This window comes from Eucyclogobius newberryi, unplaced genomic scaffold, assembly GCF_026437365.1.
Source record: "Eucyclogobius newberryi isolate DKJ021-1_F unplaced genomic scaffold, fEucNew1.0.hap1 SCAF_17, whole genome shotgun sequence".
In the NCBI taxonomy this organism is placed as follows: Eukaryota; Metazoa; Chordata; class Actinopteri; order Gobiiformes; family Gobiidae; genus Eucyclogobius; species Eucyclogobius newberryi.
The window spans coordinates 13,435,979-13,453,890 of record NW_027315801.1 but is presented as its reverse complement, the minus strand read 5'-3'; the positions used below and the strand labels follow the sequence as shown (position 1 = coordinate 13,453,890).

The 17,912-nt window shown below is 39.1% G+C and overlaps 1 protein-coding gene across 1 annotated transcript in view; it reads right to left on the bottom strand.

Annotated features, from left to right (window-relative positions):
* Positions 1–17,912, bottom strand: part of itga5 (integrin, alpha 5 (fibronectin receptor, alpha polypeptide)) — a 70,161-nt gene that overhangs the window by 2,541 nt on the left and 49,708 nt on the right. Inside the window, exons 19-29 of the mRNA XM_072449246.1 lie at positions 16,982–17,049; positions 13,546–13,696; positions 13,181–13,273; positions 12,340–12,419; positions 12,169–12,249; positions 11,337–11,442; positions 10,667–10,825; positions 8,172–8,279; positions 3,214–3,327; positions 862–963; positions 6–128 (exon numbers count right to left, since the gene is read on the bottom strand). Coding sequence (XP_072305347.1) covers positions 6–128; positions 862–963; positions 3,214–3,327; positions 8,172–8,279; positions 10,667–10,825; positions 11,337–11,442; positions 12,169–12,249; positions 12,340–12,419; positions 13,181–13,273; positions 13,546–13,696; positions 16,982–17,049 — 1,185 coding nt within the window. The remainder of the gene's footprint in view (positions 1–5; positions 129–861; positions 964–3,213; positions 3,328–8,171; positions 8,280–10,666; positions 10,826–11,336; positions 11,443–12,168; positions 12,250–12,339; positions 12,420–13,180; positions 13,274–13,545; positions 13,697–16,981; positions 17,050–17,912) is intronic.

Here is a 17,912-nt window from a genome sequence, read left to right as displayed (position 1 = left end):
CTGACCTTGTAGAGGATGTAAATGAGCAGCGCCAGCAGAAGTAATCCAACTAAAACAGCCAGGATAATGATCCAAAGAGGAACAGAGTTTTCAATGTCAGGCTTGTTCCAGACCACGGGAGTCGCCACCTGCAGGAGGATGGAAGAAGGACGGTTATTACACTGTTTATTCGGTTTATTTGGCCAAAATAAAAACCTTTAGACTACATAAACCACAATCCTTTGCTTTATCTCAGTGCAGCAAATTATTATAAATACTTAATTACTGAGACTTTTTAATATTTTGTATATGGCTGCATGATTATTGAGTTCACGATGCACATTTTAAACACGTCCAGGAGTATTTACCTTTAGGAGAAGAGGGAAATATAAACTGCTAAGAATGACTTCAGAACATGTCTGAAGAGGTCTAAACTGCAGGATTAGAAATATATTTTGACGTTTGCAACTACCAAAATAACTCTTTTGTCCCGTTTTGGACCCGTTTTAGACCGGTTTTAGTCCTGTTTTAGTCCCATTTTAGTCTAGTTTTAATCTAGTTTTAGTCCAGTTTTAGTCCAGTTTTTGTCCAGTTTTGGTCCCGTTTTAGACCCGTTTTAGTCCAGTTTTTGGTCCCAGTTTTAGTCCCAGTTTTAGTCCAGTTTTAGTCCAGTTTTTGTCCAGTTTTTGTCCCAGTTTAGTCCTGGTTCAGTCCATTTTTGGTCCTGTTTTAGGTTTAGCACAAAAATAAGTAACACATATTGAACTGTATGACTCAGACATCTTTATAATTCACTACATTATGTTTTTATTATCACCCAAAAAGGAAAATAACTTAGTAAAATATTAAAATAATAAATAATAAAAACAGAAAAACACATACCTTTTTGTGTCCACTGGGAGCATGTTTGGGCAGGATGGCATAGGGCATTCTCTCCACGCTGTAGCGGGCCAAACACTCCAGCACATACTGCTTATAGGGCCTCTGGAACATGAAGCAGATTCAACATGAGCAGATCCAACATGAAGCAGATCCAACATGAAGCAGATTCAACATGAAGCAGATTCAACATGAAGCAGATTTAACATGAAGCAGATTCAACATGAAGCAGATTTAACATGAAGCAGATCCAACATGAAGCAGATCCAACATGAAGCAGATCCAACATGAAGCAGATCCAACATGAAGCAGATTCAACATGAGCAGATCCAACATGAAGCAGATCCAACATGAGCAGATTCAACATGAAGCAGATCCAACATGAAGCAGATCCAACATGAGCAGATCCAACATGAGCAGATCCAACATGAAGCAGATCCAACATGAGCAGATTCAACATGAAGCAGATCCAACATGAAGCAGATCCAACATGAGCAGATCCAACATGAAGCAGATCCAACATGAAGCAGATCCAACATGAGCAGATCCAACATGAGCAGATCCAACATGAAGCAGATCCAACATGAGCAGATTCAACATGAAGCAGATCCAACATGAAGCAGATCCAACATGAAGCAGATCCAACATGAAGCAGATCCAACATGAAGCAGATTCAACATGAAGCAGATTCAACATGAAGCAGATTCAACATGAAGCAGATCCAACATGAGCAGATCCAACATGAAGCAGATCCAACATGAGCAGATCCAACATGAGCAGATCCAACATGAGCAGATCCAACATGAAGCAGATCCAACATGAGCAGATTCAACATGAAGCAGATCCAACATGAAGCAGATCCAACATGAAGCAGATCCAACATGAAGCAGATCCAACATGAAGCAGATTCAACATGAAGCAGATCCAACATGAAGCAGATTCAACATGAAGCAGATCCAACATGAAGCAGATCCAACATGAAGCAGATCCAACATGAGCAGATCCAACATGAGCAGATCCAACATGAAGCAGATCCAACATGAGCAGATTCAACATGAAGCAGATCCAACATGAAGCAGATCCAACATGAAGCAGATCCAACATGAAGCAGATCCAACATGAAGCAGATCCAACATGAAGCAGATCCAACATGAAGCAGATCCAACATGAAGCAGATCCAACATGAAGCAGATTCAACATGAAGCAGATTCAACATGAAGCAGATTCAACATGAAGTAGATTCAACACGAGCAGATCCAACATGAGCAGATCCAACATGAGCAGATCCAACATGAAGCAGATTCAACATGAAGCAGATTCAACATGAAGTAGATTCAACACGAGCAGATCCAACATGAGCAGATCCAACATGAAGCCGATCCAACATGAAGTAGATTAAACATGCAGTGCTCAGGGGAGACACTAGATGGCGACACACACACTTGAAACACGTCCAGATTCCGATCCCATGACTGAGTTAATGACTTTTCATGCATTCACACTGTGTTTGTGCTGCTGCAGCATCAGCGGGAGGGGACTGAGATTAGCCTGGTGGAGTTAATAAATGAAGAAAGAAAAACAGAAGTGACTGGAGCGCTGGCAAAGACGCTTGTAACAGGAAGAAAGTACATTTCCCTTCCTCAGCAAATTATTGGACCTCTTTTTTCCTATTATATTTATCGCTTGAGCAACACCCAGAAAAGCAATTACAGTATAGTACAGGGGTGTAAAAGGGTGCGATTTCCTTTGAGACGTGTTAAAGTATTACACTTGGTAAAGAAGTATATTTCATCCATTGAATATGTTCACGGCCTGTGTTGAAGTCATTCTTCTATGTACAAGTTATCATTGTCACTGTAATAATCAGGGAGTGAGATTATAAAAGATGAGATGCATAAAACGATACATAGGGTTGAAATGTCCATTTGTTGCTTAGGTTTTTAGTTTTATTTATTCGTTTTTAATTCATACTAGATTATCTGTGAGTAGAAGCCATTTTTTTGTGTGTTATTTGTACTTAAATACATTTTGCAGTGGATACTTTTTTGTCGTGGTTGTTGAAGCTGTCACATAATATAGAGCATCTTAACAAAGCCAATGCAGACATTCCTTTTTCTATTATTCATCCTCTTGGCTTTGCTTTGTTACTGTTCTACTTCTTATGTCTTCAGAACACTGAGTAGTTGTATTCTGTCAAACTTTGACATGAGAAAATACACAGAAGCCAGTTGGAAACTCTTTTTTTCCTCCTCAGACACATGCGCTTTGCTTTGGCCTTTGTCATCTGATGGAAACACATGCGCCTCACAAAAGCCGCTCTGTACGAGGCAAAAAGTTCAGTTGATTCCCACACACCTCCATGAAGGTCTCGGCCCAGACTCGAGAGCGCACTTTGAGGATGGCCGTGGTCCCTCGCTCCAGAAGACCCACGTCGCACTGCAGCGTCCAGCACTCCACGTTCGAATACGACTGAAAACACAAAGAAATATGTAATGTATGGAATAAATCCTACTATACAGTCCTCAAACTTTACTTCCACTGGTGGTACTTTGACAAAGTCGTTGGGTTATTTTAGGATCGTTTAATCCTGGTTTAGACCTAGTTTAGTCCTGGTTAAGTCACATTTTCATTGGGGAAAGAAAGATTTTGATGTTTTGAGTTGCGTTGTCTTTGCTGTGGTTTATGTGGGTGTTCTTTGTTTAAATAAGTACAGCTAAACTAAACCAAACCAGGGCTAAAACGGGAGCAAACCAGGGCTAAAACGGGAGCAAACCAGGGCTAAAACAGGAGCAAACTAGAGCTAAAACGGAACCAAACCAGGGCTAAACCAGGACCAAACTAGGGCTAAAACAGGACCAAACCAGAGCTAAAACAGGACCAAATTAGGGCTAAAACAGGAGCAAACCAGGGCTAAAACAGAACCAAACCAAGGCAAAAACAGAACCAAACCAGGGCTAAAACGGGACCAAACCAGGGTTAAAACAGGACCAAATCAGGGCTAAAACAGGACCAAACCATGGCTAAAACAGAACCAAACCAGGGCTAAAACAGGAGCAAACCAGGGCTAAAACAGAACCAAACCAAGGCAAAAACAGAACCAAACCAGGGCTAAAACGGGACCAAACCAGGGTTAAAACAGGACCAAATCAGGGCTAAAACAGGACCAAACCAGGATTAAAACAGGACCAAACCAAGTCCATTTTCAAACTAAAACTAGCTCAAACCAGGACCAAACTAGAACGCACCCTGAAGCTGCATAAAATGTGGTTTAGACTTAGTTCACCCCTGGAATGATAGTCCTGGTCTAGATCCAGTTAATATGCAAGATTACTGAAACTTTTGATTAAGACACAACATTATACTTTATGATGCTCAAACACAAGTTTAAACTTCTTCTGGTGGTACAACTTTTTGGTTTTGTGGTTTACACCTGTTTTAGTCTGGGTTTTGACCAAGTTAAGCAGACTGGTTACCCAAATATAGGCATTTCTCAAGCAGACGGAGCAAAACAAGATTCATTGACTAAATCATATCTTGTCTAGGAATGAACTGCGGTACAAAAACGACTTCTCTAGGTCTAAAGGCAGACGAAACTAGGACTAGAACAGAACTAAACCAGGTCTTAAAGGATAAAAAAAACCACATAAAAGCCAGCATACCATCGCTGTAACCTACATATACAAACGATTAAAAACCACTGCAATCCAGGAACGCATGGATGAAAGTGGGATGCGATTGCAAGATAAAAAACATAAAAGTCAAATGTGGTGAAAGAGTCGTGTTCATGTTGTAGGTTCAATAAATACAACAAAGAGCTCAATGTTATGATCCGTGCTCCGCAGCCTGCTTCGAATTAAGTCTGGAGGAATGTCATGAGACTGTAAATGCACCGCCACAAAACCCGACGATTGTACTTCAGACTTGAATGCACTTAATCCGGCATTTTAAGGGAAGTTGCTCCATCACATTTGAATAAACAGTCAAATGCTTTCAAATCTGATGCTGGAAGAAGACCACCCCAAAGTGTGAGGTTTGTGGCGTTCCTTTGGGCGCACATCGGTGATGAAGTGTTGCCCGCATGGAAAGAGTCATAAAATGTACACGAAATGAATTCAATTTGTGCTTATTCATTTGAAGAAGACATATCGTACTTGTTTTGCAGGTATGTGGTATTAAACTAAAGCGTAGGTAGATCATTACTTTACATTTTGTCCATTGTAAACCACAATTTTTGGATTTATCCCTTCTTTTCTGTGACTCTTTGATTTTAAATTGTATTCTTTACTCATTTTGTGTTCTCGCTGGTCCTGCCCTTTTTTATTGTCGTTGTTATTTTATGTTAAATTGTTTTAATCTAATCGGCTTTATAATGAAACAGGTCCATTGACTTCTTGTTTATAATGACATTTCACAGTAACAAGCTGCATTATATGTTTTTAAAAATGCCTAGCTGACATATTTTAACTCTACGGGTATAACTTTGAGTTTGGATGTTTGGAATAATCATAAAAACAGTAAAGAGTGGACACAGACTCACTCAAATATGCATGAATCAATAAAAATACAACCTTGAGTGAAGTAATGATGACAGTAATAATATGGTTAAAAACATCATATGCAAAGACATAGAGTAAAAGCGTTACATACAATAAATACATATAATATAACAAAATCTTAAATAGCTATGACTAGATTATTCATTTAGCAGAACTGAACTGTTTTGTTTTCATGAAAGTTATGAGAGAACATGTTAATTGTGGCAAGACAAACTTATAAAATATTGAATTTAAAGTATGAAGAAATATTTTAAAACAAATCTACATTTTTTAAAGATACAGTAGACATTCCTTCAGTGCAGGACCCGCCCAGTTCCTTTAGACTTCAGGCTTAGACAGACTTAATGTGGGCACTGCAGCAGACAGAGAGCGTATCAGAGCACTTCCTCTCTCTGATGTCTCATTCATGTCCCGGGACAGCAGGAGGAGGAGAGGGGCAAACGGGGCAGGAGGGCTTGGGGCAAGACCCTCAGACCAACACAGCCCCTCTGAAGGGATTATGTGGTCCAGAAAGACAAAACAAATAAAGAGCCACGCAATCGCTCGTTTTCACATTCCGGAAAGTACTTTTGTCACACTCTTTGACGAGGACAAGAGCCGAGGTCCAGAATACTGTAGGAAAGTAACTATACACATGTCACTGTACCATATGTATTGCAATATTTAGTAGAGGAATTGTAGATATGCAACTTTTATCCCTGCAATGGAGCAAAGGATTCTGGTCTATGACGCGGTTTACTCGGTTGCTGCAACAAAACAAAACGGGCTTGTACTTGGGTATAATCTGACAGTATCATTGTGAGAAATCTGACTGTTCGATACGATCTTAATCAAACTATACATACAAGCGACTTCAAAATCAATCACAAATCAATATGTGCAACTGCCCAGCGCCCAATCTCAAACACAAAACACTACGTTAAGGGTTCAGGGAAAGAGTTGTGATTTGAAAACAATAGCATAACAATTATATAGGCGTCAGTTCTTTGCAACATGTTAAAATTATGGTGGCTTTCTGTTGCACAACTCAATAAATTGCAGATTACTAAAGAAGATTTTGTAAATAAACTCAACTTCTGTTACATTAAAAGTCATCAAAGCTCCATTCAGTGGTACAAACATTACAATGCGCTCTAAATAAGTCACGATAATGGCATTATACAAGGATCCTGAATGCGTTATATATTTGAGCACAGAAAAACCAGCCGTGAGAGCAGTAAAACTACGGCTGAAGTATTTGGTTGCACATTGGGGAACTGAACCTGTGACCTCCCACACCACAGACGGGGGGAATAATTCCTTCATTTACAGAGCGACCAAGCGCACAACTAACAATCCCCAAACTGTGACTATATTGCACTGCTTGTGTTGCGCGTCCACCTCTTCAAAGCGCGGCTGCGACCTGCTCGCCCGGCGTCACTGATCCATTACCCGCTGCACTCTCTCAGCACAAAGAGGGATTTCTGTTCGAGCTTTTCCCACCTCACTAAATAAAAAGCGCAGACACTCGGCCGAAATCAAGAAAGACCTCCTTTATCCCGACATGTCATTGGACACGCTTGATAAACGAGCACAGTTAGGCAGCGACAGGCGCTCGGACAAAGAGTTCTTTTGGCCCGGGGCAGGTATCCCACAGCGGGAGGCACAGAGCGGGGCGGCACCTGCAGCTGCGGGACAGAGGGCGGATCAATAGGACCAGTGTGAGAGGTAATGGTGCTGGGCTGAAGTCACGTGACGTCACCGCTTCATAAAGAATCTATAGTTTCAAAGTCAGAGAAGATGTTTATTATGTAGAGATTGATGCGTGTAATCCGGATGTTTGTGCATGCGGACATTTGAGACAAAAACAGGCCTCTGTATGCTGTTTTCATCTAATTTGTGAGCAATTTATGTATTGCAAACCTGTAATTTATATGATATTTCAGGATGAGAAAAGGCTGTTCTATTTCATCCCAACTGACCACAAAGCGGAACGACCTGTTGTATTAAGAAGGAAGTATTTTTCTGTTGTTTTCTACGACTGGTTCGTTGCCCCTTTAATGCATTTCGTCGCAGCTGTGTAGATTTTTTTTCTGGTTGAGTTTTGTTGTAAAATCCTTTTTCACTAGCAATTCTAAAAATAATATTCGCCTGACGTCATTTGTGGAGTTAAAATGGTTCTTCAGTATATAAGATAAGAAGAAAAAAATAATAATAATAAAATAAAAAGATAAAAATAAAATAATGATAAAATAAAGTAAAAATAGCTAGCATAAGACTAAATAATATTAATACTAATGGTAAGTAAACAAAACACTCTTATTTACATCAGTTAAATGCACTTGGTCTTGATGCTGTCGTTCTCACAAGCAATTAAGGCCATATTCATGCCTTAATTGCTTGTGAGAACGACAGTATCAAGACCCCCCAGTCTCCTTCTCTCTCGCCACGCCTCTTCACACAACCTTTTAACGTTAATGACCAAAACGGAACCGCCCTGCACCCTGTGACCCCCGGATTTTAATGACATCACAACGTAATTACAGCATCGCGGGAGCAACACGAAGCGACCGGGCGAAACACTTTTAGTTTCCGGACAACGCAGTAGATTTAACACTAGCTTTGAGCATTTAAGTGAATTTAGCTTAACCTGTGAAGTGAGGCTTCTCATTCTCACACAGTTTAACTAATCGAATAACGGCAGATTGCATTACATTACCTGGTGTCGATTGGTGTGGCCTTATTTATAGAAATGAAAGGCGCTGGAGAGCTTCTTACCAGGTTAGTCAAATGAGAAAGCTGGTTCTTGTGGACGTCTCTCTTCTCGATGCGATGGTCGCCGCCTTTCAGAGCCAGGAGCGGAGATTCTGTGGCCGCGCGCTGGATCTGGAATAAAAAGTCAAGCAGGGAAATGTGTGGTTAATGGTGTGAAATTGATTCAGAAATGTTTGGAAATAAAAAATATATAATAAAAAACACTGTTGAGATTGCAGAGCGCTTTTGAACAAGTGCTGCGCAATTAATCACATTTAAATCAAGATTCAGTCATTTGGTATGGTTAATCGAGAGGGTCACAGACAATCCTTGTGGTTCGGAGCAGAGTTTACATTTTAAAAGGAAGAAATTAGACAATATTACAAGTCTTGCATTGCTTATGTTCAGGAAATAAATATTGAAAGCCATTTTTTTTAAGACAAAATCAAATAAAAAATTACCAAAAAAATGCAAGATGAGGAGAAAATGCCAAGCCCTTTAGTGAACATTGGCAGCATTTAGTTTCCCCTCAATAAACATATGATTAATTTCTTTAATCATTGTATTTTTATTGATATGAATGCAAGACTGTGTTGTTATATTGATTTTAGTCACTGCTCTATACATTTTTGGTTGTATTTGAACTGAACAAGGACAATAATTTCAGACTAATGTAACTAAACTAATGTAACTTCTTTTATGAGCTTTGAGGTATGGTGGCTTCACAGAAAAAGCCGGGACGTCTCGCTCTCACTCTGATGCCATCAATACAGCTCCTAATGTTAGCATGACCTGGAGGCGTGTTTCCATTAATCAGAAGCATGTGAGCAGCAGTGGCACCGCTTCCCGTGGAAACTCGGTCTAACTCGCCCGGGAAAGAGAAAACATAGGACCCGAGCGGAGATAAGACGACCCCGTAACGGCCCCGAGCAACATCTGTCAGGCTGCACGGGACGTAAACACAAGCAACTGCGCTGAAAACTGGCTCACAACGCTCCAAAGATCTAGTTCAAATGTCTCCAGAGATCAAATGTTTGTATTGATTTGAGTCGTTTCGGAGGAGAGTTCAAATAGAACATTCTTTTATGAGGTTTATGTTCATTTACAGTATGTTTTTAAGTAGGGCTGGGCTATATTGACAACAAATATATGTCTTTAGTTCATTTTATTATCCCGATGATGTTATTCTGACACTTTTATTTCATTCAAACAGATAAAACATGCCTAATGTCTTGGTTAAGGATCAAATATTGCAAAAAATATGAATGAACTGTAAAATAAACACTATACAAATATCTCTTCATACTCCTATTTCAAAGACTGTTTGTGGCATGTTTATTTTATTTGTATTCGTAATCAGCAATACGCCTTTATTAACAGTTTTTTATGCTCTAATTTTGCATAGCTCCAAACCAACAACTGCGTTACAATCAATATTTCAATACCACAATTAAGTTAATTGTATTTTAAAATGAAAAGAGACATTTGATCATCATGGACAAACAATCAAATCATATAAAAACCAGCATGTAGTCACCAGTGACATTGTCTGACTCCATCGCCACCACAGACATTGTTGATTCATTTCTCCCTGTGGCCCTCAGAGGCAACTGTTGTTGTGATTTTGGGCCTTACAAAAATAAATTGATTTGATTTGATTTGATTTGATTTGACCAGTGTCGAGAAGATGTTTTTCAGTCTCATGATTTGATTTACAAAGGCTCAAAGTCAGAAAATATTTAGCTTTGAGTTCGAAAAATCAGCTTTTTCTCTCTGCGGATGAGAAAGTGAAGGTGAAATGCTCTAAAATCTCAGCATAGAAATAAATAATCACGTCTTAAATTCAGAAGTAAACCATCAACGCCCAATAAAATCAAAAGAATACTTCTATACTACTTTAAAACTCTAGTCAGTTGAACACATTTGCAGTAGATAGTTGTGTTTCTGCTGTGAGGCGGCCCATTAAACGGCGGGGATCACACGGGGGGATCGGGAGTTCAAAACCCGGGTGGAGCGAGTGTCTTGGGTGGAGCAGAGGAGCGGGACGAGGGCGTGGAGCACTTCAGAGGAGAGCTGACGGCTAATCAAACGTAACCACGCATCAGAGGGAGCTTAGACCGTCACTGAGTCAGGTTTTCCTCATGTGAACCCACAGATCTGGGCAGCTTCTACACTCAAAGGGATTAAACGCTGTTGTTAGTGAAGAACAAAACTTTTTTAGTAGCGTGGATCCAAAATGCTTCTTTAGAAAGAAAACCACAGAACAAATCGTGGTCCATCAAAGTCGATTAGTCAGCAATTACAGTATTATTTGTATTAGTTGAGATGGAAATACGATGACTGATGCCTTCATAAAAGAGAATATGTATGAATGAAGTGGATTATTGCTGAAAATAAGAAGTAGTTCATTCATTTTTTTAACATTTTGATTTAATAATGCCACAGTCTTTGCTATAAAAATGTAATTTCCGTCAGATAACAATAACCATTACCAAACTACGACTTGCTGCGGCTCTTACCATGAGGTTCTGTGCGTTCATGCTGTAGTCGGAGGTGCAGTTGATGGGGCCCTCGGTGAAGAACTCCACAGGGTAAAGCAGAGAGTGTCCCGGGACTCTCAGGGGACAGTGCAGCTTCAGGATGGTGTGGCTGATGCGACTGGGGCCGTTGTTCACCAGCTAAAAGAAATGCACAATGTCTCAAGTTTAGAATACTAGTGCTTTATATTTGTGTTGTGCTACAAAAGCCTGACAAGCCTCTCACAGCACTACACTGCAGCAATAAGTAATGTACTATATATGTTGTATTTTGGCCTATTTTAGGGTTATTCAATGTTTCATGTTGCACGTTACTGCTGAAGCAAGTTCTTAGTTTGTAGGTTTAATTCACTGACAATGGCAACAATGGCTATAAAACATTTCAAAACATTAACATTCTGATTTGTTTTGGTTGAGGTTTAAGGATCGAAGGAGTTGTAAATGGGTGACAGATTGTGCCATCTCTGTTCTACCTGGACGACAGAGGTTTTACGTGGACAGTTATGCAGTTATTAGTGAAGTGAAATGCCCAAAGACACAGCTGAAGACGGCACTGGCCCGCGACCCTCAACCACAACTAAATGTCTCACAACTAAAGCTGGCTTAAGCCTTCTTCCTACATGAGTCTGAGCACACTACAAGAAGGAAATACCTCATAGATGTGTTCCACTGCAGGGCCGATGTCCTGCTCCTGGCTGAGAGGCTTGGTCATTTTCCAGTTGGCCGGCGGGAAAAAGACCTTATCAGGCCGAGACACACTTCAGAAAAGGAGAAAATGTACGTGAACATGAGTAAGGAGCAGGTTTATAAAAAAAAGAGTAGTTTGTGAGTAAGAGAATTGTTAATACAAACCAAGAGAGAAATCCTAAGTGACGTGCTTTTTTGTATTGCTGAATATTATATAGAAAGAATCATATAAAACTTTTGATTCAATAAATTTAAGGAAATTGCCAATTCACCGCTTTAAAAAACTAAATATTTACTTCTATTCTGTATAAAACCTGCTTACCATGTAGTTCTATAAATGAACTGCATGGGATATTTATATTAGAATAGCTGTTCATATTTCTTCTTATATATTTCTTCTTTGTACATTTTTAATTCAGGATTAAAAAAGAGGATTGTAAAAATAGAGCACACATTGAAATATTTGGTTTACTGCAATGCTTGCGATTGATTAAAAAAATAACAATATAATGTTTTTTCCAGAATCATTCAGCTCTAAACCAAGTAAACATGAGACGCATGTAGTAAATAGAGTGGCTTGGTTCAAAATAATATTAGTGAAGAAGAAACTCTAACCTTGGACAAATGAGGGATAGCAGTACAAGTACTCTTAGTAGTACAATTCACAGGGAAAAAAAATGGGTCGAAGGGTAAAAGTAGCTTTGTATCACTTTACTGCTGGTCTCTGGTAGTGAGCGTGTGTTTTTAATCAAACACCAGATTTCTAATAAATGAGGCTATCCCAACCTTTAACTCACCCTTGTAAAATGACATCTGCCTGGACAACCACCTCCATCTTGTAGGTCACCACCGCGCTGTGGGAATTATTCTCGTTTTTACTGTGGAGAGAAAGAAAAGGCTGTGATGACTTGTCAGCAGCTAACCACACGAAACACGCACAAACGAGGCTTTAAGAAGGGAAAAAGTACCTGCGAATCTGCAAGTCGAACTGGACGGTCTTGTGCGTGTCCTTCAGTCTGGGCACCGTAAAGCGCAGCCCCTCCCACATCTGCAAAGACATTAACAAGAGTTGGGACAAGTCAGCGGGAGTTTATGTCACAGCCAAACAACACGTGTAGTTCCACCATGAAAAGGAGCCATCACGATACTAATATTCTGTCTACAAGGAAAAGGCTCAGTACTCGATACACAATGACAATAAAAACACATTTTAGACAATAGAATGTCACAATAAAAGTAGTTTATTAAATATTGCCATATGGTCTTATAGTTCTGATACAGATCAATCAAACTTTGTCCTTTTTTAGCAGTGAAACTTCTCAAATGTGTACCTAATTTAATTAATGATTTGTTGGTTTTTGTAGTATCTTTTACAGTCACACAGGAATGGTGTGTTGTCTAGTTTATTAGTTAAATCAGCCTGGATCTATAATAAACCTCCAGTACTGGACCAATACTAAATCTAGTACTAAAATAGATCTAAAGCTGGACTAAGTTATGATAAAACTGAGATTATATCAGATTTAAACCAGTACAAATTTGTATCTATTTAAAATGAATATATAAAAGTAGAATAGAGACCCAGTTTTAAAGCTTTAGAGCAGTTTGCGTTTCCTTGTACATGTGTCCCCCAATAGGAAGCCGGTGGATGGCTCAATTATGAACTCTGCAGGAAGTGGAGGCCTGTACTTCCTGTCACGGCACTTCCCGACTCTCTCGTTCCCTTATGCTCGTTCTAATCAAGGATGCACTTTTCCCAAAACAGGAAACAGAAATGCTCATCTCTTCAAACACAGTTAAATGACTTACGCTGGTGCCCGACTTCATGGGGTTTCCCAGTTCACAGCTCAGATATCTGGTCTGATTCTCTGTGTCGTAGCTGCACGTAAGCTGGTTACGGCTCTGGAAAAACACAATACCATCATTATTAAACCAGTATGCCCACATCAGACTCGATTTGGAAGTTTGCACAATTGTATTTACATTTGCATTTAATTGTAGTGTAAGAAACGCTGGCTTTGATGAACAAATATCTTATTGAACTGCTAATTACATGTTGTACTTGGAGCTAAATCGTTGTATTTCTCAACAGTGAAATGAATATGAAGGGTATAATTTAAAACTAGCCTTACAGCGAGGTGCTTTGATCCAGAGCTTAAACGTGCCACATTTACCTCATTGTTGCGAGCGATCCCAGTGTAGTCGGCTTCAGGCGGCAGGACCACGTACAGCTCGGCCTCATAAGCCCCGCCCTCTCCCTCGTTTCTGGCGTTGAAAGTCAAGGTCAGCGCGTTGTCATCGCCCAGATACACCTCTTTACGGTCCCTAAAGGTCCAAACAGACAAAGTGTTACTTCAGACGTTATAGGTTGTGTTTGCGTGATGTAACATTCTGAAAAGCCCTAAAGAAAGTGATGACGAATGAATGAAGAGCAGTTCAGACGAAGAAGATGAAGAGGTTTGGACCAAGTTTCGGTTTAATATCTCTAAAGGCTGCAACTATCCATATGTCAGTGGTCAAGCAATTACTTATAATGTAAATTGAAACATTTTAAATACATTATCAACCAAATAAAGGTGACTGAGGGCGTCTAGATAGAAAATATTTAGAATGGATTATTGATGAAAAACACAAACAGTTCATCATTTTTGAGATTTTGATTAAATAATGCCTTGTAATAATGCTTTGTTAGAAAAAGATTTACATTTTAGAGTCTGTATAGTCCTGAAAACGATTCAAATCATCAAAAAAATACAATTGATTGGTCTCAGTTATTTGATTAATCGCAGCTCTTATGCTTGTACTTAAATGAAACAAAACTGGCTTAAAATGTAATGTCTTGTTTTCAAAGTGTAGGAATTATTCAAATGAGCCGAGAAACCATCAGTTCAAAAGATTTGCAGCCACAAGATTAACATTGCAAATTGTGGACCCAGACAAAAAATGCCAACATTGTGGACTTTCCATTTAAATATTGATTTGATTCACTCAGAGTTTGAATTAGGCCCCTGCTCTGTAAAACCCAAAAGCCTTCTGGATAAAATACATAACATTTACTGGCATTGCAAAAGAGGCTTGTGAAATACATGGGATGATTCACCTTAAAGTTTCCCCTGTTACTTAAACTTTTCCAGGCTTGTAAAACTGTTGTAAGTGCAAAGTAACAGGCCATGGCCATGTAAAGCACCTCCTCGTTCACTACACTTTCCATGGAAGACTGGGCCCAGAACAATGCGAGGCCACAGATGATTTTAATTAGGAACCGCTCATGAGAAGCAAAATGGAAACAGAGAGAGAGTTCTTAAGGTAATCCTGCACAAGCCAGTGAGTGAGCATAAAGAGGACAATAAGAGGCATTTGTTTATTTCCTGTACACTTTTGGATACTTGGTATTTCTTGTGTTATAACCTAAACCTATGTATATTATGTAAAATGGTATAATAGAGACATGAAACAAAGTGTCAAATGAGCAGTAAAATGTAATACAGAAAATGGTTTATGTTTTATTTTGTGTTTTGGATCCAAAGACAATGACTACGGAAGCCCTGAGCGGTCAAATCAAAACACAAATTGTGTGTATAATTTTTTTATGTTTTAATGTTGTTTTTTCCTCTGGTTTGAGCTTGCCGGTTAAAAAAGAAGTCTATGTTGTTGTTTCCTCTGTCTGCTGCTGTTGTTGGGGCTCTTGGGAAAAAGGTACAAGTTTAGTTTTTTGTGCTGTGGAGCTGTTCAAAAAAAAAAAAAAAAAGAACCTTTTTTTTAACCTTCAAGCTCAAACTGGAAGAATACATATTTTGAACTCTGAAAATAAAGCATAAATAATACACATGTTTTTTATTTTCTTTTTTCCAGGGCTTCCGTAAATTACTCACTCAGGAAACAGAATGAGATCCTCACTTTGGGTTGCCAGATTCTATGATTAAACCCGTTTGCTCCAAAAGTGTTGTTCAACCAATAACGTAACAGTTACAGCTCATTACCGTTCAAACACAGAACTACAAGTAAAACACCACGAACAACATCTTTAAATGAACTTCTGACTGAAATCATAGTCCAAGTGAAAGTAACGGCATTCCACGAGAACGATTGAACAGAAAAAGCGAGATACTAAATCCCTGCTGCGTTGGTAGTTGACAAGCCGGGAAAGCAGGTCATTGTGGTGACTTTACAATGGGCCGTAAACTTGTAACATAAATAATAAAAGAGTCATGTTGTTTTGCGCCACACTTTACAGCAGGTTGTTTCATACAGTGCGAGATGGATCCACCATACGTCGGGAGAAACTGGAGACAGATGTTAGATAAATATAGGAATGTGAAATGAAATGACAGGGAGGGTAGGGAGTATTGGGAGCGTGTTATTTGGGAGTAAAATGCTAACAGACTCCTGAAATTAAACTGTGGCAGTGGCGTTTGACAGCTTAAGACCAGCTCAGGGTGGGAATCAGGGGCCTGGGGATGGGACGAGCTCTCGCGAGATAAAAGGCACACAAATTCTGCACTTGTGAGGAAAATTATCTAGTGAGATATTTTCCATGTGTTAAGGTTTGGATTAGACCATAAAAAGCGAGTAAGTTATGTTAGTGCTACAATGACAGCAGCTGTATTACATCAAATAAATCAAAAACTATGATGTCTCTATGAACTATGAACTCATCTCGTTTTTCCCCGTTCCTATTGATCATTATGTGCACATACTTCTCTTGTGACCAGTTTATTGAAAGTTAAAGTAAGTTATGCCATTACTATTATAGAACATGAAAATGTATTTGATTTGTGCCGAATGGTTTTGGTCCATTTATTTATCCAGCCAAGATTACATAAACAGTTTGCCATCATGTCATTTATTCCAATCTGCTGCACTTCTCATGGCCCTTACAAAATAAAAGCCTCTGTATTTATCCGTTATTTAAAGTGCTTTGACTCGACCTGTGCAGTGGACAAACGGCTTAACAGAGCAACACTTCAGCTCAATGAAAGTAAAGTATTGCTAAAAAATACCATAAAATACCAGCAATTGACATGATTTTCTAAACATTTTCCTGGGGACAAAGCACACGTGCACAGAAGGGTCTTGAGAGGTGCAGGAGGGAAAAGAAAAAAGCACACCCAGATATTGTTACTTAGGAACAAAGTCGTATTAAAAGCATCAATATAATCTTGAAACGCTCCATTAACCAGGCCTAATAACTCAAACTATATGTTCATAAATAAACTACACACATTTCGATTCATATTCTAATCATTCAAAGTTATGTTCACTTCACTTTGCCGCAGCAGCAAGCCACATTCACTTGTATTTCTGTAGCTTGTAAGCGGTCTTGTGTAAAACGTGTGGAAGGAAACAGTCGAGGTCATCGCCCTGTTGCTGAAACACGAAGGCTATTAACAGTACTTACTATCTTGGGTTCCAACAAAAACAAAGTAGCCAAGTAACAAAAGCAACTGTATTGTGTTTTCGCAGCTTAAATCCCATTTGCATAGAAGAGGTGAAGAGTTCAGCGTCTGTGACCCCGCTCGCAGTGTAACATACATTATGCACTCCACGGTCTAGTATATTTCCTGACACATTTATGCCGCCGAGAGGTTTGTGCACAAGCTCAAGACTTACCCAAGCACGGCCAGCTTCAGGTCAGGAACACAGATGTTGTCCTCGCCACAGTCCAGCAGAATCTGAGCCTGGAGGATGCACAAAGCAACAAATGTGATTTTGGACCGCAAAAACATAGGATTATTTTACAGTTAAAATGACTTTAATATGGATTTAATAGGTTGAAATTATTATACAAAGGCGCGGCTGGGTCACTCATCAAAAACTAGGTCCAAAGCTGGAACAAGTGAAGATACAGTAAAATATTTCTTCATATTTCAAAATAATGTTGATGTGAAATTGAAAGAAAAGTGTCAAATAAATGGGGGGAAAAGATAAATTATGCATCAGGATATAATTTGTAACTATTTATCACAACGCATTTTGAATCGATTCAATTTGATTAGTTTTGAAAGTTCTTTTTGTTTTAAATGAAATGAAAGGATGGAATACGACAAGAGAAAAACATTGAGAGTCAAATAATCTTGAACTAAGCAAATGAATACAAACTTCAGGGTTGTAGTAGATTAAAGAAATTCTTGGTCAACCACAGACATGCTCTGTGCACCGATTGGTCAAATAAAAGGGGCCAAAGTCCTCAAAACTATGAAGTATCTCTATGATCACACCAAATATCTATCCTAAACTTCACTCACAAAACCACGAGTTCACAGGAGAAATAACCATTTGTACAGAAGAGTAGTAGTACACTACTTGTCACATGTAAAAGTGGTAGAATAAACTCCCCATTAACTCTCACACATTAACCCACACCATGAGGTAGGAAAGCGCGAGCGCTTTCCGAAAATGTATAGTTTATGATATTTGAAAAATGGGAAACATTGTTTTCGCATCGGAATATTATTCTTTCTTCTTTCTTCTTCTTCTTCTTCTCGGGACCAACCCCCCTATTTTTCACCCAGTGAACATTGACGAAAAGTCACAAAAATGT